This window comes from Eptesicus fuscus, chromosome 3 (assembly GCF_027574615.1).
Source record: "Eptesicus fuscus isolate TK198812 chromosome 3, DD_ASM_mEF_20220401, whole genome shotgun sequence".
Lineage (NCBI taxonomy): Eukaryota > Metazoa > Chordata > Mammalia > Chiroptera > Vespertilionidae > Eptesicus > Eptesicus fuscus.
In genome coordinates, this window is record NC_072475.1 from 42,270,501 (window position 1) to 42,298,268 (window position 27,768).

Consider the following 27,768-nt stretch of genomic DNA (forward strand, 5'->3'; position numbering starts at 1 on the left):
CGGGGTGCATCCCTCAGGAGACTCCGGCCCCCCAGCGGTGGAGAAAATGGAGCGAGAGAGAGAGGAGGCCCAGGCGGGGTGTGTGTGTGAGCGAGAGGGAGGAGCCCTCCTTCCCTCCTTAAAGCTTCCGTTGAGGGGGGGGGGGTGCGTTAATCCCCAGCCCAGGGCTCAGCCCCGGCCAGGTGTTCACTGCCCCTGCCCCCCCTCCCTGGCCTCCCCGCCACCGTCCTGCTCCCATTCCCTGCCCAGGATGCCCGGCCCAGCGAGGGTGGCCAAGGCCAGCGCGGCCCGGAAGGCCTTGACCGTCCACCCCTCCGTCAGGGGACCCGCCAATGGCCCGCATCGGGGGCTCCCCGCTCCGTGCCACCTGCGTCCTGCCCCTGGCCGGCTTGTTCTCTTTCTGTATTTCTGTTTCTTCTCTAGACCTGTCTGCATGCCGGCCTGCCTTCCTCTCCCTCTCCTTTCATATCCCCTCCTATCGCATCCTATCCTATCCTACCCCAGGCCTTGCAGCTGCCCGAGCAGAGGGCGGGGACACAGGCTGCTGATCCGGTCATGATGTTAGGGTGTAATGGATAATTAGCATATTCCTCTCTTATTATATAGGATTATTTATGATTCTCTCTCATCATTGATGTTTCTATTTCTCCCTCTCTTCTCTGAAATCAATAAAAACATATTAAGAAACAAACAAACAACCCACCCATATACCCAAATTGTGTCAAGGTTAATCCAGAAACACCCCTGGCATTCTCTTAAAAGGGCCTCTGGGCTGGGAGCCAAGAACACCTTCAGACCACGTGCCACAGGGAAGGGTGCTCCTCCCCTTCCCCAGCTCCCACCAAACCGCCGCACCTTGCAGTGACGGAGCAAGGCTCTTGCTATGCATAAGAGCTGGCGTTCCCCCACTGAGAAGTTCTCCCCATTCTCCAGCACTTCAGATTCAAGTTTCAGAGGTAGCTGAGCAATCTAGGAAGAAAGAAAGTAGAAATGAGAAGGGTCAAAAAGTAAAGTGAGGGGGAAAAACACCCTAACTTTTGTCAAAAATCCAGTAGCAAAGGTAAATTATTCTGGAACAGAAGAAGGAATACTAGCTGAGAACCTGGCTCACCTAGAAAGAAGGTACTGGTGTGATGGTCACGTGATCAGGACCCAGGTTTTCTAGAACCCCCTATTTCAAATATACTATGCTGTTAGTCTCCTACTCTCAAAATGTCCCAGAAGTTCCAATATTTTCATGTCCCCAAATCCTGGCAGATAGTGGTCCTAATTTTTGAGCCACTGAAAAACATGGTCGTGCAATAGGAAAAGGGGAAAATAAAACTGCTGATTTTCTCAAGTCTAAAGCTCTAGGCCCATGGCTGTCAAACTTCTCTTTTTGTAAGCTATGCAACCTAGTCTTCAAATGAAATTATTTGAGAAAGCTCAACCTAAAAGAGATAAAAGCAGAGCTGATCTAGTTGAGTTAGGGCAAGGGATCCTGAGTTTGACTTAAGCAGAGGCACGGACACCCTCCTCCAGGTGAGGGATATCCACCTGTAGACTGTGGCCCCTAGAGGGGCCTGCCGAGCACCCCGCAGAGATCTGTGAATCCACGAGCCGACTGCATGCTTTCTGCAGACTCAATAAATGAGATATCTCTTGCACATAGAAAGATACTTCAAAAGCCTGTTGTACTGTTGTGATGAATAAAATAGAAATTAATGTAAAAGCATGACTGAATTCTGAGTAGTTGTCATTGACATGTCTTCAGTCAACGGGTGGTAAAAAGGGTAATATGCTCATGGGCGTGGGGGTAGAGGGAGGAGGTGGAGGTCAGAAATATCAACCTTTACGCCCTTTCTGGAATGTCTGGGAAGTCCTGCTCAAAGTGTTCCTCCACAGATACGCTGGAGGTGGAGGACAGACCAGGCTGGACGGAGGCCGCCGGGCAGGCTGGGCAGTGCCCACAGCATCGCTCGCCTGTGATTCTTTACTTACACATTCTTTCATGTGTGTCCTCTCCAGGGCGTCCCAAATCTGGTCTTCCGTGTACTGGCTGAAGGGATCCAAGTTTGATCTAGAGAGAAACGCAAGAGGAATGAATGTCTCAGGGATCCTTCATGTGCACAGCCACACTGAGAGGCTGTGGGGAAAAGTCTAAACAAGCACGGGAAACGGCCTTAAAGCCCCTAAGGTCACAGACGGCTTATCCCCTAAGCAGCCAGCGGTGGATGCTGATGCTGACGACCTCTGAGAACAGAATTTCTTCTTTATGAAATGTTATTTTTACTTATATAAGTTATAGAGAAAAATTAAGAAATTTAGACATGCAAATCACAAAACACAAAGCAACGCATGTTTTAATCATCTCTAGTCAGATCTGTAGAAACAAAAGGTGTTAGCATGTTGGCATATATGCTAGATTTTTTCCTAGCACATACATGTTAAAATACATCTCCCTACACGCACAGGGAAATGCTCTTTCTTCCTATGCTCCAGGGGGAGAGCAGGGACCTGACAGCTAGCTGACCTGGAAAACGAGCCAGCCTGCCCGATCCAGCGGAAGGCAGAGGGAGTGAGGGAGAGGAAAGGGCCACCAAAGAGGAAGGACTTCCTTTCTTCTGGTTCAGGAAACCAGCTTGGGGGCTATTCCTGTTTACTGTCCCCACAGGATCTGCCGCATGGAAATCACGGATATCGAAATAGGACTAGGCACTGTTGGAAATGTTAAAGACGGGACAAAAAGCTCTCTGTCATGAGGATGAGGGTAGAGTAGGGGTGGAACAGGTATTTGGTGGAAATGGGATGTTACACCGATGGGGGGAGTCTTGTCTCAATCTCAACATGAAGTTTTGTAAGTCTAGTCATCAGAAAGGGATTAGGTTACAATTTGCTTTGCTCATAAATCTTGCTTGGCGTATGGGGAAATCTTTGGGAGAACCTCAGCTCTGTGCCATGCTTGTGTCCATGTCTAGGGTCACTAATTCCAGGCATGCAAACGCAAGCAGGCTCACATCACAGAGGAGCACTACTTGAGCGGAGATGGCAGACGCACTCCGCGTCCGCGTCCGTGGCCTCTGGGCTGTCTCTGGGAGGCTCTGCCCGACCCTGCTCTCGGTGCCCGGGGCCCTTTGCACAGGTGCCCTCCCTCCGCTTGCAACATGCTCACCTGTCCTCACCCTTGTACTGGAGAGACACTGGTGAAAGCAAGGACTCTGGAGCCAGACTGCCCGATTCCTATACAATGTCTATCAATCACAACTGTGTGTGCTTGGCCAAGTCAGCCTCACTACTCCACATCCTAGTTCCTCGTGTGCAAGACAGGATAAAAGACCACCTCCTCAAAAGGCTGTTGTGAGGACTACGTGTGTCCACCACGTTTCATGTGTGTAAAGCACTTGCGGGAGTACCTGCTGCAGGGTGGGCACTGTGTGTGTGACAGCTATTATTACTGTGGTTTTACTTCTGGGCGATGATTCCTTCTTGTCCTTCAGGTCTCAGCTCAGATGCTACCTTTAGGAAGTGTCTCCTGAGCCTTCAAGCCTGGATGAGGTGTCTCTATGCTCACCCTTATGGCACCCATCACCCTGTTCCTTTGTCTCTCTGCCCACCGCACAGGATCCCTGTCTGGATCTTGTTCACTGTTGTATCCCATGTACACCATCTAGTATTTTTTTTATAAATAAAAAAATTTATTCCTATCATTATTTGACTCCTAATAAGAGGTATTAATATATCACTACTTTTAAAAATATATATTTTTATTGATCTCAAAGAGGAAGAGAGAGGGAGAGATAAAAACATCACCGATGAGAATCTTTGATTGGCTGCCTCCTGGCACACCCCACACTGAGGATCGAGCCCACAACCTACCCATGTGCCCTGACCAGGTATTGAACCTCCTGGTTCATAGGTTGATGCTCAAACCCCACCGAGCCAGGCTGTCACAACTTTTAAGTATTTTCAGTAATAACAGAGGCAAAGAGCAGTTCGTGGAGGGGGAGTGTGTACACACAGAGAATCCAAACAGACTGGGGTCAATCCTTGCTCTGCCTCCTACCATCTGCGTGGCTTTGGATAAATTACTCCTCAGTTTTCTCTTCTGTATAATAGGGACATAGCAAAATGGCTTGGTAGGTTTAGAGTATATGTACAGTGCCTAGAACATGGTGGATACTCAATAACTGGCAGCTGTTAAATTGCCAAGGTCCATGTGGACACATTAGATACCTTGGCTCCAATATTGGTGGTTTCTAACCCATACATTCAATGCAATTTCCCAGGGACACAATCATCCCAGGATCTTGAACACCAGGACCAGAAATCGTTCTGATAAAATCTACCTGTGAATGGTCTGGATGGGGAAGACTGATCTCTACAGGGATGCCAGCTAGGAAGAGCACTCTTAATTAAAGGAGAGGTGATCTGTTGATAATCTAAAACTGTGAAATTGTCTTTTTATAAAACAAGTCCTTACCGGTTCCACAGGGACTAAGACAGCCAAAAGGAAAAAAGAGAAACAAGAGCCACACTGGCCGGCCCCTCTAAGCATTCCTTATATGTTTTAACTGCATGTTGGTATCTCAAGGAGATGTTCTCACCCATAATGCTGGTTAATGGTGGTGGAGATACAGTCTCCAAATTCGGAGTCTCCAGGAGGAAGCTGAGGAAACAGCTAACCATCCTTCCCTTGCTCCGGGAAACTCATTGCATAGGCTTTCTAATTTCCTAAGAAAAGCAAAAGAGCTGCAAAAGCTGAATGTTTTTTTGGGAATTATAAGAAACCTGAGAGATCAAAGGAGGATAGAAGTTCTAGGATTTTATATGTTCTCAGTGTCTATCACTGATTTAAAAAGCAAAAAATTACAGCCTGGCCAGCATGGCTCAGTGGTTGAGCATCGACCTATGAACCAGGTCACAGTTCAATTCCCGGCCAGAGCACATGCCCAGGTTGCAGGCTCGGTCCCCAGTGTTGGGGTGCAGGAGGCGGCAGGTCAGTGATTCTCTCTCATCATTGATGTTTCTATCTCTCTCTTCCTCTCTGAGATCAATAAAAATTTATTTAAAAAAGAAAAAAACAAAGCCAAAATTACAGATGGCAGAAATGAAACTTACGATTTCCTAAGTTTGCACAGCTGATGCCAGAAGCAGCACTCTGAGCTCAGTAACTGAACTCAGGGCATTAGCACACCAACTACTGAGCTTGTTTAACCAGAAGCAACAAGTCTCTGGAGCTGATAACAAATGGCCCCGACTCCCGCAAAAGCTGTGCTTCCACCATGTTCTACAAACAACAGCTGCACAGCCAGCAGGTCAGTTCTTTACCATGAATGCTAGAAGCCCCTGGTTTCAGACCCATGTGAAGGGCTATCAAATTCTCAAGTGAACACAGGCCTCTCGGTGCCAGCACATTCAAGGGAAGTCTAAAGTTTAACATGCCTTATATCCTAACGCTCTTCCAAATGATGATTAAAAAATTAAGAAAAATATGGTTTTGTCCTGAGCTTAAAATTGTAAGGCCAATTTTATTCGCAAAGGTGCTCCTGTAGCGTCTAAAAATAGAGAGGTCTATAGGAAGGAAGAGCAGGTTTGGCAATAGCTCCCAATTTCTTAATTTTAGATCTGAATCTTCAATAAATTCTAATTCTCTTCTGACATTGCTTATTTGACCTTGTTATCTCAGTACCCAAAGGGAATGACTGGATCAACAGATCCAGTCTATACTGTCCAAATTCATTCGTGTTCTAGAGAAATGCCAAAATAAACGCACCCGGGAGTGTTGACCCTACATGAAAGTAGGTGAGAATTCAGTTTATCTACCAAACCTCCCTGAATCAGTTCAAATGCCATTCAGACAAGTGTGAACACTGCCCTTGGTTATTTGAAATTAGATTAGTACCATTTTTTTTCTTTTTTGAAAACTGCTCAAATTAAAGAGGAAATAGTAATATTACTTCCTGAGTGATTAAAAAAAAAAAAAGAAGTGCTGGTTTGGCTCAATGGATAGAGTGTCGGCCTGTGGACTGAAAGGTCCCTCGTTCGATTCCTGTTCAAGGGCACATGCCTGGGTTGTGGGCTCGATCTCCAGTAGGGGGCGTGCAGGAGGCAGCTGATCAATGATTCTCTCTCATCATTGATGTTTCTATCTCTCGCTCCCTCTCCCTTCCTCTCTGTAATCAATAAAAATGTATTTTAAAAAAAAGTAAAGTCCTATCTGGGTTGCTTATATAGTTAAAACCGTTTTATTTAGAAAGAGAAGCAACATGAATAGGAATAGACACAAATAATGGAAACCCATTGTTTTTAGGAGTCAAAGCTTAAGGCTAAAGGTAGGATAAATTATAAGGAAGCAAAATGGGATTCAATATATTTCCTTCTTATGATTTTAACAGGTCAAGAAGAATTTTATCTTTGGCATGCTGGCAGATTGCAAGAGAGAGAGGGAGGCATCATTCCAGAGCATTACAGGTGGGAAAAATACTGGAAAATGGAAAAACATGAGTAGTAATAATGCCTGGAGACCATCATTAGAATTGCGATTTGGAGTGCACTGAGGAGAGAAGAGCATGGAGGATGGAGGAAGATGGTGATGAGGACGATAATGGTTCTAACGTTATTGAATGTCCATTGTTTGCTAGGCTCTGTGCTTGTATAATTTTTTTAAATATATTTTTTATTGATTTTTTACAGAGAGGAAGGGAGAGAGAGAGTTAGAAACATCGATGAGAGAGAAACATCGATCAGCTGCCTCCTGCACGCCCCCCACCGGGGTTGTGCCCGCAACCAAGGTACGTGCCCTTGACCGGAATCGAACCCGGGACCTTCCAGTCCGCAGGCCGACGCTCCATCCACTGAGCCAAACCGGTTTTGGCTGTGCTTGTATAATTTGTATGAACTGATTCACTCTTGACAATAACAGGTCTTAATAACATCCCCATTTCACGGATGAGGAAACAAGTTTAGGAGTGGTCAAGTAGCTTGTCCAAAGTGGCAGGGAAAGATCTGAGCCCAAATCTCTCTGACTTCCCCACCAGCATGCTGCAGGCCTCCGAGCCCCGTTGTGTTACTGAGGTGCCCTTTGTAGTGGGAAAAGCACTAGACTGGGAGGTCACTAGATCTCAGTCCCAGATGGAGGCTCTGACAGGCCCACCTGGCCTTGAAATGAGGCACAAACACATGGGCGCTCAGGTCCTCACCTGACAGTGCCACTGAACAGCACTGGCTCTTGAGGAATGATGGAGAGTTTGCTTCGGAGGTCAGCAAGGCCAATGTCACTGATTCTCACTCCGTCAATCTTGATGCAGCCTCCAGACAACTCCACCAGGCGGAAGAGGGCCATCCCCAGGGAGGACTTCCCTGATGAGTGAGACGTGCAGAAGAGTAGCTCATTAGCAACTTACGAAACTGGTTTATTCTCAGGGCAAAATCATCTACTTTTCCGTTTTTATGCAGTCATTATTGCAACTGATTAACTCAGGAAATTATAAAATGATAGCCAGAAACAGGAACACACACACACACACACACACACCACCACCACCACCAAACAGAAAACCCGATGAATTTTCCTGAACTACTAAGCATATACATTTAAATCACACAGCTCAGTCCGAGAAGGAATGGGCAGGACCATTACACTCTCATGAGAGTAAAATGGAAAAATGCCTCCTTTTCACCTTAGGAACAGGTGCACAGTGTTTAATGCTTCTCAGCAAAATGAGGAGAACAGCGGTCTCATGGCAAGGAGCTAGGGCAAACCAGAGGACAAGATGCGCCCTCTCTTTTGTCCTTTTGACGTAGCTGAGAGAGAAAAGACAAGGCCTTCCATCGCTGTAGCAACAGCTGGGGGATGGAAGAAGCTATGTGGTAAACACACATGGGAAGGAGGCTTTGGACTGAGCCAATGAACGGCTGGAGGTGACTCTGCTCAGACAGGGAACTGTGGCAGAAAAGCAGCTTTGGGGGCTAAAACAATGAGTGCATTGTCACTGTGATAAGCAGAACAGCTGTTCTTACTGGAATCTTCATGTTAAGTTATGTAAGTAATACAAGAAGATAACATCAATCTCTCATAATCACTACTGTTATTTATGACACATTTCCTTTTAGTCTTTTTCTCAGAGTAGAGCCTACCAGAGACACGATGTTGTAATGGATTTTCCCACTGAACATAACATAACGAGCATTCAACCATATTATTAACTTGCCAGGATAAAAATTTGATGGCTGCAATACACTCCATCCTGTGGACACATTCTAACTCATCTAGCCCTCTAATGTGGGATGTGTAGTTTATTTAAAACGTATTATTATAACGTTACTAGAGACCTGGTGCACAAATTCATGCACGGGTGGGTCTGGCCGGCCCATCCCGGTCGGCCAGAGGGAGGGGATGCAGAAGGCTGGCCAGGGAAGGGGCCGTGGGTGGTTGGCCAGCTGGCCCCGCCCCCTGGTCGAACTCCTGGTCAAGGGGGCAATTTGCATATTAGCCTTTTATTATATAGGATAGGATAGGATAGGATGACTTCCTTGGGATAGATTCTCAGAATTGAAACTACTCTGTCAAAACATATAAACATTAAAAAGCTCTATCTAATGCCCCCTACACCCCCAAAATAGCCTGACACAGTGTTGTCTATCTACTTTCTTGCAGCTCAGGCCCTTGGTTTAGATTGAGAACTACAGGATTTCAGCTGTTAAACCACACTGCCCACCCTCTTCCTGTCTCCACGCTCTGAAAGACCTCTCACGAGAGCCTCATGACTTTATCTACTCAGTGGTCACTGAGGGTACAACTATCCTGCCTTGGCCGAGTCTGCAGCCACATCTCTGCTGTCAATATTGTTCCCTAATGGGAACCTAGAGGAATGTCCACCTTCCTAAGGCAGGACTCCTCCGTTCCATCACCAGAAATGAGTTGGGAACCCAAGCTCATGTAGCAGGACAGATGTTAAGGAGGCCTTCTCCTCCTAAAAGTGACTGGCTGTATTTAGGATTGGGGGGTCTGGTGAGTGGCCCCTTTCCCAGGAAGTGGGGCGGGGGGAGGGGGGGGAAGACTCTCCCTCAGTGCCAAGGCAGCAGTTTAAGATCCAAACTAAGAAAGGAATGGGGCTCAAATAATAGGTTAAGTTGTTCCATCTTAATAAAAGATGCCTCGGTTTGGAGCACCTGGACTGGGAGACTATAGTCCTTTGAATCGCTGACAGAATGTGCTGGTAAAAAAGGCAACAAAGTCCTCACCACCACAGCAGGGCCAGAGTCTAGGAGCCTTGGAAGAAGCAAACTGGGATTAGAGTCTAGACTTTGTAAGTCAGGCTATTTATGATGATTTTATTTTTCCTGTTTATTTCTCTCTGTCACTACTTATGGTTTACTCAAGTCTTGATGAAATTTTCGGTCTGTTTTACTCGTGTGAAAGGGAAATCACAGAAGGGACACCAGTCAGAGCTCTTGGGAGAGCAGGACACCCCAGGGAGTCCGAGGGGGAGAGCAGAGTGAGAGCCGTGGGTAGCCGCCCTCCCTGGCTGAGCATGCTCTTGCCAGTGCAAAACACCTTCTTGGTTTGACATGAAGTAATTCCTTCAAACCGGGAGCAGGAAATGACTTTTGCTTTTCTTCCTGGCAGGTTCTTTAAAGTAAATTGGCCAGAAAAGATGCCAGGTGTTTTTTTGTGTATGTTGTTTGTTTTTTAATGGCAAGAAAAAAAAGCTAGGAGAATTTTGATGAAAAGGAACATGGAGCCCAGAAAGCTTATGAGAACTGCCTCAGAGAGACCCCTATACAAGGGCAAACAGGGTGAAGGGAGACAAGACACAAATTACTGAAGTCTTGATCCTAGAAACCCAGGTCAATGCACTTCTAAGCATGAGTGAGGTAAAATGCCCAAAAGGAAGGCCTATTCTCTAGTTCTTTGCAACTGATGTCAGAACAAGAAACGCATTTCTGTCTTCAAAGGGACAGAGGCTCCTTGTTCAGAGCTGGGTTAGCCTCTGATATCCATGGGGCCACCCGGGCCATACATCACAGAGACCGCGAACACGCGACGTCACAGAAGGAAGACATCCACTGCAGGCTCTTTGAACAGTCAACCCTGGCAGCCACCTCAGTGCCCACGACTCGAGCTTATGCAATAGAAACGGCGGAGACCCATGAAACAGGATTTCATGTCATGCTGCATAGAAATCGCGCCGGGAGCAGGAACTGACATGGAAAATATTTGCTGGCTTTGAAAGCAGGCCATGAAACAGTGAGTGTAAAATGACCTCATTTTTGTAAACATATTTGTTGATAGAAAACAACTGGAAGATAGCCACTAAGATGTTAACAGGAATTATCCCCGCGCCGTGGAGTTCTGGGTGCGTTTCCCCTTTGTAATTTGCCATATGTTCCACGTGTTCCACAGTGAGAATGTGTACTTTTATGACTGGAAAAAACACAAAGTGTTAGAAAGGCAGGGTTGAAAATAATACTAGAGAAGTGGTTTCAGTGAGACCTGAGACACTAATCACGCATGTACTGGGGACCTGGTCTGAAGGGATGCGAGTGATAGTCAATAAGCAATACACATGGGCAACAAACTTAACTCCGACAGGGTCCTTACCTGACCCCGTCCGCCCCACAATGCCAATCTTCTCCTTGGGTTTGATGGTGAAGGACACTTTCTTTAGGACCAGAGGCAGATTTTCTTGGTACCTCATCTCCACGTTCTCAAAGGTCACCTCTCCTTCCTGGGGCCAATCAGGCGGGGGAGCCTTGTTCTTAATTCTGGCAGGTGCTTCCAAAGAGAGAGTCTGGGGAGACAGAAGTGGCCAGGTCAGATTGGCCCAGATTCCGGGGGTTCTGTCATAGAGAAGTTAAACCAGGACAACCAGAGCCGCCACACAGGAGCAGTGGTAGCCCTGGCCCCTTGCTGTGAAAGATCCCTTGGCGTAAATGCTTAGATAGGGACAGAGTACCATGGCTGCTAATTCTGCAGTGGCTACTATTATGCAGCAGCCTCCTTTCAAACTGCCTCCTGTCTTAAGGAATTCTTCCACAAAACTGCCTTGGAGGCCAAGGGTGCGGCCATGAGCACTTCTATTCCTCTTCAACCCTGCAGTTTTTATTGAAATTCTTTGAAAATATTACACTCAAAATAGGACTCTGCCATTTGGAAACCACTGGCTTAAATCCAAAGAAAGGTAACAACATTTATTGAACATGTAATCAGCTCTGGCTGGTGCCGCTCAGTGGTTGGAGTGTCAGCCCATGCACCAAAGGGACTCAGGTTCCATTCCTGGTCAAGGGCATGTACCTGGATTACAAGTTTGATCACCGACCCTGGTCAGGGCGTGTGCAGGATGTAAGTGTGTCTCTTACATCCATGTCTCTCTCTCTCTCTCATTCTCTCTCCTTCCCTATCTTCCTATATATACAAAAGGCTAAGTGACCGACAGTACGTCTGCCCGACCGTCCAGTACATATGATGCGCACTGTCAATTTAAAAATAAACGTTGACTTGTGCATGCACGATACATAGACAGCTCTCACTGACGCCAATCGCACATGTGTGTTTTGAGCTGTCATTGTCGATCGTGAATTTGATTGTTTTTGTTGACATTCTGAAGCTGAAAGAAAGTGGTGTCATCAACAGAATATGTCTGAAGACCAACTATTGGCACAACGTACCTCTGACACTTCACCTCTGACACTTCTATTATAGAGAAAGGGCGAATAGCAATATTAAAATATTTCTTCTAATTAATTTCCTTTTAATGTGCACAAATTTGTGCACTGGGCCACTAGTCTCTAAAATAAATGGAAAAAATATCCTTGGGTGAGGATTAACAAAAAAAAAATATATTGAACATGTAATCAGATTCTGGCACTCTGACATATCTCAGTCAATCCAGGAGAAATAGACTCTAATCCTAACCCTGCCACTAACAGCTGTGTGACTGGACACATCATTTCTTCACTCTAGGTCTTAGTTTCTCATTTGCAAATTGTGGGGACTGGATCAGATAATCTTGGAAATCCATTCCAGCTTTAAAATTCTGTGTTTAATATAACGGCTTATAATTTTTGTTATCAATAGTCAAACCTTGCAATGTTTTCAAACTTTCTGGCGACTAGTCATGGGGCTTACAGCGTTCTAGGGAAGTAAGGGCCAAAGACTATTGCTCTGGGGGGTGGAGACTGAATACAAACGCTCCAAGCTAGAAGGGTCCGTGTTGGGATAGGCATGGGTCCGTGTTGGGACAGGTTGAGGACTGGCAGTGGGGAGCCAGTCCTCAGAAATGTGACTGGTCTGTGCAGGATTTACACTGTACTACTGCCAGTCAACCTGGGGCTGACTACCCACCCCCACCTCTCCAGCCAGAGACTCTCACCAGCAGCGAGTAAAGCAAACACTATATATTCACATATACAACCATGTATCATCCCCAGACCAGAGCACTGGGCGAAGAGGCTAGTGGATAAACCTAAGGAACAGCTATTAGCAGATATATCAGATTGCTATGTGCCATTCTTTCCCAGAATAATCATTCGTAAGTTTGAGAAATATCCTATGACTAATGAGGTCCATTGTCAAAACAAGCCAGTGAAGCACGTCTCTGCGAGAAAATGCAGTTTATGTAACACACTAGTTCACAACTGAATGGCAAGTTTTCAACACTATGCTTGTGTTTTCTTTATTCAACACTATGCTTGTAAGTCATTATTGGGAAGTTGGAATGTATTCTTCCCATGTAAACAATGATATAAATGCTGACAAAGCCCTCGCCGGTTTGGCTCAGTGGATAGAGCACCAGCCTGTGGACTGAAGGATCCCGGGTTCAATTCCAGTCAAGGGCACATGCCCGGGTTACAGGCTTGATCCCCAGTAGGGGGCGTGCAGGAGGCAGCTGATTAGTGAGTCTCTCTCATTGTTAATATTTCTCTCTTTCCTTTCCTCTCTCTGAAATCAATAAAAATATATTTTTTCAAAAAAGAAAAAAAAATACATAGTTTTATACAGTGCAAAAAAAAAAAAAAATGCTACATTAGCCAGCGTAACTGAACTAACAAAGTTTGAAACATTTTGGAAATGAGCTGATGAACGTTAAGTTCTCAATCAGACGATTCACAAATAGATTTAGGAACTCTTATGCTAATTCCGTCTCCACTCCACGCCTGCCGGAGAGACCGCCAATCCTCTCCCAAGGGACGAGAAGGCAGGAAGACATGCTGCCTCCTTGCACATCCACCCGAGGCAGGAAAAGGGTAAAGGGTAAAACGCCTCCATGGAGGGTGAGGTCGAAGTCTGACCTTGATGTAGTAGTTGATCCTCTCCACTGAGGTGAAGCGAGCTTCTGTCTCGGTGGCCAGTCTGACGGTGAACTGGAACAGCCCCGTTAACTGACGGTGAGAAGCAGAAATGCAGGAGAGAGTTCATTATCGATGCCAACGCTAGAAAGCCTCCTTCATCTAGGGGACCACAGCTCAATCATAAGAACTGGGCACATACAGCAGCTGGTTTTATGAACGGAGTCATTCTCTAAACATTTAAGACAATGCGCATTACACCCCCACCCCCAGTCATCTGTAATTCTCTGTGAGTGCAGGTGGCAACGTGGTACTGCTGGCACTAACTTTCCTGCATCCAATGGCTTTCCACCCATCTTTGCGTGTCCAGGAACACGTATCTGAAGCTGCATACTTATACCTGCACCTGCTATGGCAGACACAGCGAATCAACCTGTGAGCAGCCAGTGGGCAGGCTTCCAGGAACGTCAACAAAGGGAAAGAAGGCTGAGCAGAAAGTGCGGGCAGAGCCCCTGTGCACGTCAGACGAAGGATTCTACTACTGCCCATCCAAAGATCAAGGAAGTCTGCAGAGCATGGACAGCCTTGGGGGATATGTACAGATACATGTACATACCTCTTCTCAGGTTTCTTTGGCTACTTTTTAGTTTATCTTTACAATATGGAAAAACGTCCAACATGTACAAGAGGAGAGAGGACATTATAATAAATTCCCATGTACCAAACATCCGTCTTAAAACACTGTCAACTCACAGATAATATTGTTTCCTTTACATCACCTCATCCTTCTATATTATTTGGAAGCAAATCCAAGCTATCCTATTATTTCATCCATAAATATTCCAGCTTGTATCTCTCTAAAGTATAAAATCTTTAAAAGCACAATACCATTATTCAATACCATGATGACATCTAAAAAGTTAATAATAATTCCTTAACATCTTCAAATACCTAGTCAGAGCTCAAGTTCCCAGTTTTTTTTGAGCTAAAAACCATAAACCATTCCTAGAGACCAGAAAGCTTTCCACATGTAACAGTGTTGGGGAAAAGCAGGAGCCTGGGGGAAAAAATGCACATAAGAAGCAAACTGAGTATGTCTTTGAAGACTATGAAGAGGCCAGAGATGACAGGATGGTGAATTCAGAAACCTACAATTAAAAAACTATTTTCAAAAGCACCTTTATGAAGAAAATAGCACCGATTTCTTAAACACTTGCAACAGCCTTAAATCCCTTTATTCCTACACTAGAGGCCTGGTGCACGAAATTCATGCACGGGGGAAGGGAGTGTCCCTCAGCCCAGCCTGCACCCTGTCCAATCTGGGAACCCTCGGGGGATGTCCGACTGCCGGTTTAAGCCCGAACATCCCTCTCACAATCCAGGACTGCTGGCTCCTAACCGCTCGCCTGCCTGCCTGCCTTATTGCCCCTAACCGCCTCTGCCTGCCTGCCTGCCTGATTGCCCCCTAACCGCTCCCCTGCTGGCCTGATCACCGCCTAACCGCCCCCATGCTTGGCCTGATTGCCCCCTAACTGCTTGCTCCCCCTCACCGGCCTGATCTCGCCCCTAACTGCTTGCTCGCCCTCACTGGCCTGATCTCACCCCTAACTGCTTGCTCCCTCGCCAGCCTGATCGTCACCTAACTGCTTGCTTGCCCTCACCGGCCTGATCTCACCCCTAACTGCTTGCTCCCCCGTGCCGGCCTGATTGCCCCCTAACTGCTTGCTCCCTCGCCAGCCTGATTGTCCCTAACTGCTTGCTCCCCTGCGCCGGCCTGATCTCGCCCCTAATTGCTTGCTCGCCCTCACCGGCCTGATCTCACCCCTAACTGCTTGCTCGCCCTCACCGGCCTGATCTCACCCCTAACTGCTTGCTCCCTCGCCAGCCTGATTGCCCCTAACTGCTTGCTCCCCTGCGCCGGCCTGATCTCGCCCCTGCTTGCTCCCCCTCACTGGCCTGATCTCACCTCTAACTGCTTGCTCCCCCGCCAGCCTGATCATCCTTAACTGCTTGTTCCCCTGATAGCCCCTAACTGCTTGCTCCCCTGCTGGCCTGATCACTCCTAACTGCCTCTGCCTCGGCCCCCGCCACCATCAAGGAAGTCGGATGTCCGGAAGATGTCCAGAAGATGTCCGGTTGACCTGGTCTATTTAGCATATTCCCTTTTATTAGTATAGACTAGAAGTCCAGTGCACGAAATTCGTGCATGGGTAGGGTCCCTAGGCCTGGCCGGCGATCAGGGCCAATGGGGCCTGCTGGCTGCTGGCTGGGGCCTTCCTTCGTTCCGCGCCACCCCCTGGTGGTCAGCACACATCATAGCGAGCGATCGAACTCCTGGTCTTCTGGTCAAACTCCCAAGGGGACACGTTGCATATTAGCCTTTTATATCTATATCTGTATCTATATATCTATATCTATGTATACCTATATAGATATATATAGATATAGATATATAGATACCACCCCTCCTGCCCTCCCAGCCTCCCGCCCCAGATGGTTACTTTAAAGCAGTCTGCGTGGCACTCTGGGCGTCAGAGGTGAAACAGTGACTTAGGGTAGAGGCCCCTACCATGCCTCTCCAAGGCCAACATAGGAAGGACTCAAAAGGAGCGAAGGTGATGCCCCATCCCAGAGACTGACCTGGATGGCGTAAGAGATGGCGAGTCCAGCGTAGGCCGGGGAAATATGCCCATGCATGAGAACGACCATCAGCCCAGTGGTGGTGATCAGGGTGATGCTGATCAGGTCGAGCCGCACAGCCAGCCACCGCATTGAGCACACGAATAGGTAGAAAGGACTTTGGTTGTGGTCCAGCAGCTCCTGGTACCTGTGAGGAAGGCAGACAGCTAATAGGCAAATAAGGTACCAGGTGACCCTGGTCATGGATGATGTCAAAGCTCTGGTGAATTATGGACGGGGGCTAATACTTCAGTATTTTCTGTTTGTAATGAAGAGAATGATATGGAAACTTAGAGTACGGAGTACTCCATGCTCCACAAATAGGAGGACATGGGGTTTTCTAGTTTTACACTTTCAAAGAAACATATTGAAGATGTTAGGGGAAAATATCTACTTTAACAGCATAGGGAAAGTAGGGGGAAGGAGACCAAATAAAGAGGCTGTGCTAAACGTCAGAAAAAATGTCATAGGTTAGGGGTCATTTTCTCACAAAAATAAAGGTTAAAAGGCAAACTGCAGAAATGGCCCAAAGCCAGGACAAGGAAACTCTCAGAATGAATACAGTAAAGTGGAAATTGTTGCTGACACACCATCACTGGGCAGAATGGTACTGTTTCCCACAGCCATGGAACAAAGAGCCAGGAGCTGAACCACAGCAAACAAATATACAGACAACCTTTCCCAATGGAGGAGGGGAGACACCACTGTCACGAGGGGTCCCAGAGAGCAGACGAGACCCCATCTGGAGTCCATAACCAGGATTCCAGAGCAGAAAGTCTTTCTAGCAAATGTGTTTTGCTTTAAAAAAAAAAAACAACAACAACACATTTCTTCCTTACAATAAGACATGTGCTCTTTAGAGAAAATTAGAAAATGCAATTAAGGGAAAAATGCAAAAGTCCATAACCTTACCAGTTAAAACCAGAGTTAATATCTGGCTACATTTCCTTCCAGCATTTTTTCAATGTACTTACATGTACATGTATATATACACACACATGCATAAACACACTTGTACATAGTATATTTTCTTCTTTTTCACTGAAAGTTAAGGTTATTTTTCTACATTGTTTAGCCTAATTGTTTTACTCTATATTAAAAAAAAATTAATCGTGCCGAAGCCGGTTTGGCTCAGTGGATAGAGCGTCGGTCTGCGGACTGAAAGGTCCCAGGTTCGATTCCGGTCAAGGGCATGTACATTGGTTGCAGGCACATCCCCGGTAGGGAGTGTGCAGGAGGGAGCTGGTCGATGTTTCTCTCTCATCGATGTTTCTAGCTCTCTATCCCTCTCCCTTCCTCTCTGTAAAAAATCAATAAAATATATTTTTTAAAAAATTAATCGCTTAATTTTTGGAATAGACAATATATGCATAGGACAGACTATTTAAAGGGTACACAAGTTTTACCATGAAAAGTCAATTTTCCTCCCGTCCATTCTCCAGCTACCCTATTCCCCTCCTCTTCAGTGGCTATTAGTTTCTTGTGTATCCTTTCAGATATATTCTAAATGTTATATATATAAACACACTTAAAAAGGAGACTAGCATAGACACATCGGTACCTTGCTCTTTCACTAATATATCTTAGAAATCTTTCTAGATCAGTACCTTTAGAGCTGCCTCATTTTTTTTGTTTGTTTTTGGTTTATTAATTTTAGAGAAAGAGAAAGGAAGGGAAGGAGAGAGAGACATCATTTTGTTGCTCCACTTATTTATGGATTCATTGGTTGCTTCCTGTATATGCCCTGACCAGGGACTGAACCCACAACCTTGGCATTTTGGGATGATGCTCTAACCAACTGAGCTATGCGGCAGGGCTAGTCTCATGTTTTGAAGGGCCACACAATATTCCACTCTACGAGGATACTGTAGCTCCTTTAACCAGTCCTCTGTTGAATGACTTTGTTAGTTCAGTGGTTCTCAGCCTTTTTTTGGCCATGCCCCACCTAAGCATCTCTAAAATCCTGATGCCCTCCCATTTAATTCTTATTATTCAAAGAGTGAACTCCTATTCACGTGGAGGAAGCATAAAAGGCCACTAACTTGGTCTAAACAAGTTTCTAAAGAACATGGCATCCATGAAAGAGAAAAATAAAAGAACGAAAGGACAGTTGAAATACTGAGAAAGAAATCACTAAGAAAAATTGTTAAAAAAATAATATGAACTGATATGAAAAAATAGCAAATAAAGTTTCAAAATATAAAACAGAGGACTGAAATGCATAAATATGTCACAATATATATTTATATACTGAATATGAGGCCCCTAGGATCATAAGAAATGAAAAAAATTCACTGTTAATAACTCATTCTCGAATTGCTCCCCTTAATAATCGAATTGCCCCTCTGTGGAGCATATGCTCCATGTTGGAAATCACTGAATTAGTTCTAATCTCTTGTTAATATCAATCTCCACAATGATTAGGTACATAAAAATCTCATATAAACAATATTCAACCAAATAAAATGTCAGTCTAGCACCAATGACTGTCTTTTACAGTTCCAAAAAAAAACAAAAAAACAACAAACCAGCAAAACTCCACCAAATATGGTCATTCAGGACCAAAAGCCAACCAACTCCAAATCTGTGTTTTTGTCTTCTCGTTTGCTCAGAAGGGAGTTCCACCAAGTGAGTGAACTTTAATCAGAGACAATTAAATCACTGGTGATGAGCATTATAATCCCCTATTCTTGGACTCTTGATTAAATTCAGGGATGCTGGCTATGCTTGAGCCTTTTGGCCCCCCTCAGCGCTTACCTGTGCAGAAACTCCTGCCCCTTGTTGTAGGCATGGATGGTGGCAAGGCCCTGTATGCTGCATGTGATGTGGGAGAGGAAAGGTGACTGCGTGATATTGTCCAGACGCTTCAGCTCGCGAACCAGGATCCTGGAGAGAGAACGAGTTCTGTGTCAGAGGGTGGACAGCAACTCCAGCTCTGTCCTCTGCCCTGGAAGACACGAACCCTTCCGCTTTACCTGGACACAATGTGCAGAACTGCAAAGAGAATGACAAGGGGCGCCACTGCCACCAGTAACCATGGGAAAACCCCTGCGATCATCCCAACACCGAACAACACCAGGATGACATTTTGGAGGAACATCTCAGCCTGGAAGGGCATGCGCACATCGACTGGGGAAACGGTAAAGAAACAAGTGTCAGGCTGTGTAAATCCGCAAACAGGAAACAAGGAACCCAAAATTAAAAAAACAAAAAGACATTCCCCAAAGTCTTTAAAAATATATTTTTTTATTGATTTCAGAGAGAGAAACATTAACAATGAGAGACTCATTGATTGGCTGCCTCCTTCGCACCCCACACTGGGGGATCAAGCCCGCAACCCAGGCATGTGCCCTGACCAGGAATCGAACCATGACCTCCTGGTTCATAGGTCGAAGCTCAACCAGTGAGCCACGCAAGCCAGGCATTCCTCAAAATCTTACCTAAGATTTGTGTGTTGCCTTTTAAACAGTCTGACAAAAAATAAATACAAATCCCAGAGACCTGATTGCTCTAATTTTTCTTGTCCCAAGAAAATGTAAGTATTGTTTCCCCTCTGTGCCCTCATTTTTTAAAAAATATATTTTTATTAATTTCTGAGAAGAAGGGAGAAGGAAAGAGGGATAGAAACATCAATGATAAGAGAGAATCATTGATCGGCTGCCTCCTGCACGCCCCATACTGAGGATCGACCTGCAACCTGGGCATGTGCCCTGACTGGGAATCCAACAGTGACCTCCTGATTCATAGGTCAATGCTCAACCACTGAGTCACGCCAGCCAGGCATATGCCCTCTTTTAGTTCACTATGTTGCCCACCTCCTTTAAACACTTCCTCCTTTTACAAAGTAATATATGCTTGTTATAAAATATTTTGAAAATATACAAAAAAAGATTACACATAATATTCATTCTCACCAAAAACAATGAATTTGCTGTTAACATTTAAAAAATAGATCCAGAGACATAGAGGCATGGAACAGACTAGCGAATCTCAGAGGGAAGGTGCGGTTGGGTAGGGAGAGATGAACTGGGGAACTTATATGCATAGCCCATAGATGCAGACAGTAGTGTGGTGAAGGCTTGGGATGGGTGGGTAGGGGGTGAGGGGGTTAATGGGGGGAAAAAGGGAACATCTGTAATACTTTCAACAATAAAGACAAATTAAAGAAGAAAAAAAAGAAAAAGAAAATTTTCATCATGAAAAGTCAAACATGCCCAAAAGTCAAGAGAATAGAAACTTGAGAAGATCAACATTTTCTTCATCTCCTTTTTGACTATCTCCTCCCCCTACCTTTTTTTGGAGGGGAGAGGGATTGGAGTATTTTCATACAACTCTCAGATATACTGATACCGCTGATTTTTTAATTTCAGTCTTTTCTCCGTTTGTGTGTGTGTGTGTGTGTGTAACAGAAATGGGATCATGTTATGCATCAGTTCTGTGTGTCAGTGATGGTCTTGAGCCCTTGCTACCTGTGGCCATGGCTTTACAATGCTTATCAGCACCTGTAATCAACTCCTCTATGGGAGCAACACAGAGCAGCAAAAACATTAGCTCTGGGTCAAAAAGACCTGGGCTCAATTCCCACTTTGCTATCTAATGGCTGTGCAATCTTGGGCAAGTTATTTAACCTTTCCAGGCATCAGCTTTCTCATGTATTCAGTGGGTGAAACAATACCCACCTTGTAGGGCTGCTGTGAGGCTCAGGACAGGGCGTGTAGAACATTCAGCACCCAGGACGCCTTCAATAAATGTCAGGTGGCATTACTAATAGTCTGGGCTCTGGGAAGCATTTAAGTTCTGGTGCTGGCACAGCCCAGGCAGCACCCAGAAAACCTGCCAGAGGTTGTAGGTGTCCAAAAAGCAACGAACTGCCCTCCAAATAAATGTTTTGGAATCTCAAATGACCCTCCAAGGTCCAAAGCCCTTATACTAACTCAAGCCTCTGAATTTGTTTCAGGTTAAATAAGATCGAATGAAAACTTAGATGAAACGTGAAAAATAAGATGGGGCTTTTGCTTAAATATAAGTTGCAACCTGAAGAAAATGCCAAAACTACAATGTTCCTGGGACCAGCACCAGCAGCCACTGTCCTCTCAGAGTGTACGGCCGCACAGACCTGCACTATCGGGGAGTGTCAACTAGAAGGCGGGAGGGCACAGAGAACAGTGGTAAGAAATACCTTCATCCATGTCTCTAGAAAACCTGTTGAGAATTCTCCCCGTGGGGGTGGTGTCAAAAAACTTCATAGGGCTTCGGAGGATCCTTCGGAAGAGCTCGTTATGGAGCCGGGAGGAGGCTCGCAGCGTGCCCTACGGAGCAGAGTGCACAGTGAGCAGGGCCCAGGAACCCAGGCACTCAGGCAGGCTCAGTCCCTACTCCACAGGCCGTCCACTCCCAAAACTGGAGAGGGGCACATGGCCACGGAGGGAGGAGGTGGCTAATGGGAAAAGGCTGAAGCTAATGGGATACAGGTCATTCCAGTGAAGGCCACTGTGTCTCAAAGGAGCTCCCTCCTCAGGATGAATCTGGGAGAGGCCGTGAGAAGCCGGACCGGTCAGCTGGGTGAGCAGGAGCAGAGGCCACCACCGCATACCTTGACAAAGGCCACTCCTTGAACGGCTTTCAGGATCAGCATGACGACCATGGAGAGGACATAAATGCTGGCATAGTACTGCCTGTGAGGATTGTCCTTCATGCTGCTGCTCACGAAGGTGCTGTTCCCGTGACTCACCGTGCTGTTCTGTTTGGAGGCAGGGCTCTGTGAGGCTAGACTCCCAGGGACGGCCAGAAACCCTGCTTAGGGCCACTCTCAGCTCAGGGGAGGGCGCAGGATAAGGACTCTGGGACCTGGTGTGGCAAACACGAGGAGGGCGCTGTCCCTCCTTCACTCTTTTCTAATGGACGAGGGCAGACAGCCCACAGGTGTGCTATGATAAGCTCTACATGCATCTTGAGTTGGTCAGGGAGCAACTATATTGTGAGGTTACATTAGGGACCCCTCTTTTTCATCCTGGGTGACCCTTGTTCATTGTGTCTTTTATTTATTTTTATTTTTTTAATATATTTTATTGATTTTTTACAGAGAGGAAGAGAGAGGGATAGAGAGTTAGAAACATCGATGAGAGAGAAACATCGATCAGCTGCCTCTTGCACAGCCCCTGCTGGGGATGTGCCCACAACCAAGGTACATGCCCTTGACCGGAATCGAACCTGGGACCCTTGAGTCCGCAGGCCGACGCTCTACCCACTGAGCCAAACTGGTTTCGGCTCATTGTGTCTTTTAATCGAAAACTAGTTTCCTTAAGAATGGCCAGGGAATATGGAGAGATGGCCATATTCTTAGGCATATAATTTCCCATTAATGAGGAACCTTACCCCACTTCCTTCGTTGATCCAGTAACTCAACCACCAGTTGCTGAAGGCGGCACTGCCCACGTTCAATATGAAGAGGGATATAATGAACAAGAAAGCCAAGGGGCCCCCGGCAGCCTTAATATAGACACCATACACTGACCACGGCACAGAACCCTGCCCCTTCTCCTCTGCTTGCATCAGCGGCCCTAGGGGAGAAAAAAGAAACATGAACTCAGAAGGAAAAAGCTACTTTTCCAAAACGAAGGCACCTACATAGAAGAGCAAAATCAAAGAGCCTATAGCTTCACAGGGCTCTAGTTCAGAATTATTTCCTCTTTATCAGAAGCATTCATTCACCCATTTAACATTTACTAAGTACTTCCTATAAACAGGCCCAGGATGAGACCCTGGAATAGTCAAGACGAATAAGACCAGGTTCCTGCCCTTGAGGGTCCTTCCACAGTCTGGTAGGACAGACAGGTAAATAAACACATAATTCTAGTAAAATGTGTTAGATGCAATGCTAGAGCTACATGCAGGGCAGCATGGGACGCCCAGGGGGTATAGCTAACCTACTTGGGGGAGCTGTGCAGTGGTTAGCAGGGAGGTTTCAGGGAAGACTTTATGTGCAGTCTATATAGCACCTTGAAGGTAAGCCAGAGTCGGCCAGTTGGGGAAACAATGGGCAGAAGAGATAACGTGAGCACCACCACAGAGGTGGGGAAACAGCAGGGCAGTAAGTATAGACAACCAAGCCAGCACAGCCTGAACAGTGTGTGTGCCGGTGGAGTGGCAAGAGACCAGGTGGATTAGGCAGGCTGTGCTCTGTCAGAGGTACTTGAAAGTTACCCTTCAGAGAGGAACTTCTCGAGAATGGGCTACAGGTGTGTGGAGATTTGACTCTCAGCCCTACTGGGCTAGATGGGCCCTGGGATGGCCAGTCCAGTCACCTCTGGCAGCGAGCAGCCTCTTCCATGCACCCCAGCATCACACGCAAATAATGGCATTTTCTGTGTCTGCCATATCAGGGAAAAAGATTGGAAAACACTGCTTTGAAACTGGGAGGAGGCCACTGAAGACTCCATGCAGGAAGGTGAGTTGGTGAGTCTCCTGTTTTCAACCCTATCGCCCAGCTGTCTGCATGGAGGATGGACAGCAGGAACATAGGTATGAGAGGATAAAGGCCAGAACCAGGTTGTGGCAATAGGGATGGAGTCTCGGGAGTAAATTCAGTAGGACGTGGTGACTGCGTAGGGGAAGAGAAAAGATTCAAAGGTAGCACCCAGGGGTTCCCTGGCACGGTCAGATGATTGATGCCCTACAGGGCACCTCTTCCTCTTCATCACACACTTTTAATTATGTGGAACAAGCCACACAGGCCAGGAGCACTTTAACAGTTGCCAGTCTCCAGGTTAGTGGCTCTGCAGAGAACAAATGTTCCCTGAGAACATTCTGGCTTTTTGTACTGCTTCTGGCAGGAACGGATAGATGTCTCAGCCGGCTGTACTGTGTTTGTTTAGTGTGTGTGAGTAAGCTATCTTAAATCACACCTGAATTCAGAATTGTTACCTGGTTTAGTAAAAGAAAGAAGAGGCAGGGAGTGGTAAATCAGGATGGTCAACTCCTAACACCAAACACCTGCTGCAGTTTTAAGACCCAGGAAGTGAAAACAGAGGCAAACCCAGGATTCAAAACCTCAGGTGAGGACATGATACAACAGAAAGAGAGCTGTAAAACAGGACTGCATTCTTTTTTTGGGGGGGATGCGGGAAGGTGAGGGACTGACTTGCAGCTTAAAATTCACCAAGGTGAAAACACCTTAAGTATTGTAAACTAGTGGCCCGGTGCACGAAATTCATGCACATTAAAAGGGGATTAATTAGAGGAAATCCTATCTAATAATAGACAAATATGCAAATTGACCATACCTCCAACACACCCACAAGGCACGCCCACCATCCCATCAGAGCGAGCATGCAAATTAATCCAAACCAAGATGGCTGCAGCCACAGAGAGCAAGGTTTCCTAGGTAACAGAGGAAGCCAACTTTCCGCCTGCCCTTGCCAGGCTGAAGCCTCCACTCAAGCTACAAAGTTCCAATTATAGAAGGTAAACAAATTCAAACAGAAATGGCGGCAGAATGAAGCTTGAGAGAACAGGCCAGGGTTGCTGCCGGCAAAAGCAAAGCTTTCTGCACACCCTGGCCGGGCCCACCCGCTTAAGGCAACAAAGTTTCAATTATAACCCCAACACAAATGGCTGCCGGCCTCGGAGGGAGCCCCAGGCTTGGCTCCGCTCCAGGCTACAAAATTTCAATTGTAGAAGGAAAATAAATTCCAGATACCAGGGCCTCCGCGTGGGTTGCCAGGGGGCGTGGCCGGCCTGCACACCACCACAGGCCCCTCGCTCAGGCTGCCCCACACCCCAAGGGAACCCCCACCTGATCTGGGACGCCCTTCAGGGCAAACCAGCTGGCCCCCAACCCTGTACCAGGCCTCTATCCTATCTAATAAAAGAGTACTATGCAGATTGATCATCACTGCAACACACAATATAGCTGCCCCGATGTAGTCAAAGATCCTGCCCCCATGTGGACACAAGATGGCCACCACAAGATGGCCAGCAGGAGAGGGCAGTTGGGAGGCACCCGGCCTGCAAGGGAGGGCAGTTGAGAGGACCAGGCTTGCAAGGGAGGGCAGTTGGAGGTGATCAACACTGCAGGAGAGAGCAGTTAGGGGTGACCAGGCCGGCAGAGGAGGGAAGTTGGGGGCAAACAGGCTGGCAGCAGAGTGGTTAGGGGGTGATCAGGCTGGCAGGCAGAAGTGGTTAGGGGCAATCAGGAAGGCAGGCAGGCAAGCAGTTGGGAGCCAGCAGTCCTGGATTGTGAGAGGGATGTCCGACTGCCCGTTTAGGCCCGATCCCACCAGAATCGGGCCTAAACGGGCAGTCGGACATCCCTCAAGGGGTCCCATATTGGAGAGGGTACAGGCTGGGCTGAGGGACAACGCCCCTCCGTGCAAGAATTTCGTGCACCGGGCCTCTAGTAATTTAATATTGCTATTTGCCTTTCTCTATAATAGAAGTGTCAGAGATGAAAGAAAATTAGTAAAATGTATATGAAAACCTTCCTCCTGTCAGAGTCTGGGGCACACCACGTGACCCAGAGTCAAGTCCCCGCCCACCCACATGTGCCTCAAAATCCCGTAAGACCCAGACCCGGCCGCCCGTCTCCCCCCATTGGGCTAGATCCAGACCCGGCCAGTCCCACCCTTGTCAAGCCCTACTGGGCAGGGGGCATAGCTTCAGGTCCTCTGTACTGGCACCAGGACGGGGGGCGTGGCCTGAGGTCCCCCAGCCCATACCAGGGTGGGGGGCATGCCATGAGATCCCCCGTCAAGCCCCGCTGGGCAGGGGGCACAACCTGAGTTCCCCCGACCCAGCACTGGGATGCACCTTGAGGTCCCCTGTCAAGCCCCGGTGGGCTGGGGGCATGGCCTGGGGTCCCCCATCAAGCCCCGCCAGGTGGGGGGTGCGGTCTGAGGTTCCCCGACCTGGTGCTGGGGTGGGGGGTGCAGCCCGAGGTCCCCTGTCAAGCCCCATGGAGACGGGAGAGGGCGTAGCCTCAGGTCCCTGCTGATTGCTCGTTAAGGCTCCTTATGGGAACTTGGCCTCAGCTGTGGGTGCAGCCATCTTTGTGACGGAGTCATGGTCAATTAGCATATTCCCTCTTTATTAGACAGGATTGTTTTTCTAACTCCCAAGATTTGTTTCAGTTGACAAGATAAAGTGTTGAAAGAACAGGACTTTGGATAGGGAAAGTTGCTGGGAGAAACCCAGGTGTGACCTTGCCACATTCTGGGGCAATCTCCAAGGAGCGTCCCATTCTAACAGGAAGAACACAGGCGTCCCTGCAGCTGGACCGCCTCTGCCGTGGTGGGAACTGATTTTTAAAAGGCACAGGTGAGTCACAGGAAGGGTGGGTACACCTTTCCCCTTTTTTCATACTCAGGGTGACTCAGCTATAATTCTTATTGCCTTGGTCTGTTTAAGCAAACAGAAGGTGCCTCATAGTCTCCTGATATTATATAAGAATGCTGTTATTCCAGGCATATAAGGCCAGGTACTCTACCACACACAGTGTTATCAAACATCCACAGTCTTATCAAACATCATGAGTCACCATATGGCATGACTTCTGATATACTTTAATGACAAATCTAAAATCTCAAAAAAGGTCGTTACCTTCCTCTGGCTTCACTGCTTTCTCCTTTACTGATCCTGTTTTGGGACCCTTGTCTCCTGACTTCTGTGAACCACTGGTTTCCTTTTTTAAATTAATCTAAAATTAAAAAAAAAAAAGCGTCTCCATTTATGATATGGTCATTCAGACAAATGTCCACGCGACATATGAGAGAATCATGTCAAGCTGCTGGTATTACTGAAAAGCAATCCTTCCAACTTCTTAAAAGGCTCATCTATATTCATTTCTTGTACTTCCTCAGCTCCTTCAAGAACTCCACCTCCTGGCCCCAGCCTAACTGCAAGCTCCTCTCCTATTCCTGGGGCTCCCACTCTCATGCCAAACTGGATTTCCTGCCATTCCTCTCATCACTGTGACCTCCCACTTTGTCCACATTGGTCCCTCACTTGGAATGCCCTCCCCTTGTCCCAACACAGTCACAGTTGTCTTCATTCAAACAGATTTCAAATCTTACACCCTCCCTGAGGTAACTCAGATTTGTCTAGAATCGAGTTCAGCCCCGCCCCCCAGGCACTTTGTTAGTAGCACTCCATGACAGCACAGTTGCTTTAAATGGAACCTGGTGAAGAGCATGGTGCACTGGTCTTCCCTGAGACCCCAAGTCCCTCAGGAGAGAGATGACATCTCACTCGTGGTTAGAACCCCACAGGGCCTAACACCCAGAACTTCCCATAACGGGGCACAGAGGAGCTTGGTAAACGTGCATCAAATTGAACCCAGGAGATTAGAAACCCTCTAATGCTCTCCTTTCCAAGTTCTTCTTATCTCTTCATAGGACCCTAAATTCTTTATTTACTGCAGTACATGAGTAAATGCACTGTCTAAAGCAGTGGTCGCCAACCTTCTGGACCTCACGTACCACCAGTGGTCTGCGGACCACCGGATGGCGACCGCTGCTCCAAAGCTTTTCTTAAACCAGCGGTCGCCAACCTTTCGGACTTCACGGACCACCGGTTGGTGAATGCTGGTCTAGAGAGAATACGTCCATTTGCTGACCTCTTACTAGCGTAAGAAGATTACATATTATTTCATTTAACTGATGCAACAATTCTAAGAGGCAGATGCCATCCCCATTTGTAAGATGAAGAAAGTGAAACTCAGGAGAGTTAAGTGACAAACTGAAAGTGTGCTCCTCCACTACAACTCACGAGCTGTCCAAGTTCATTGTTCCTTGGACATTTCGTACTTTAGATTCTCTTCTTCTC

General features: G+C 46.8%; 1 protein-coding gene and 1 long non-coding RNA gene across 3 annotated transcripts in view; one reads left to right on the plus strand and one right to left on the minus strand.

Annotated features, from left to right (window-relative positions):
- Window positions 1–27,768, minus strand: part of LOC129148560 (ATP-binding cassette sub-family C member 5-like) — a 157,716-nt gene that overhangs the window by 64,711 nt on the left and 65,237 nt on the right. The window contains exon 17 of one of the 2 annotated variants that reach the window (XM_054713785.1): window positions 22,447–22,508. The exons of the other annotated variant lie outside the window; for it this stretch is intronic. Coding sequence (XP_054569760.1) covers window positions 22,500–22,508 — 9 coding nt within the window. The 3' untranslated portion in view covers window positions 22,447–22,499. Of the gene's footprint in view, window positions 1–22,446; window positions 22,509–27,768 lie in introns of those variants that run through there. 2 annotated transcript variants of the gene reach the window in all.
- LOC129148562 (uncharacterized) lies at window positions 21,570–26,882 on the plus strand. Its single transcript, XR_008555539.1, has 4 exons — window positions 21,570–21,659; window positions 23,331–23,395; window positions 26,194–26,262; window positions 26,805–26,882. It is a non-coding gene; the product is annotated as an uncharacterized LOC129148562 (long non-coding RNA).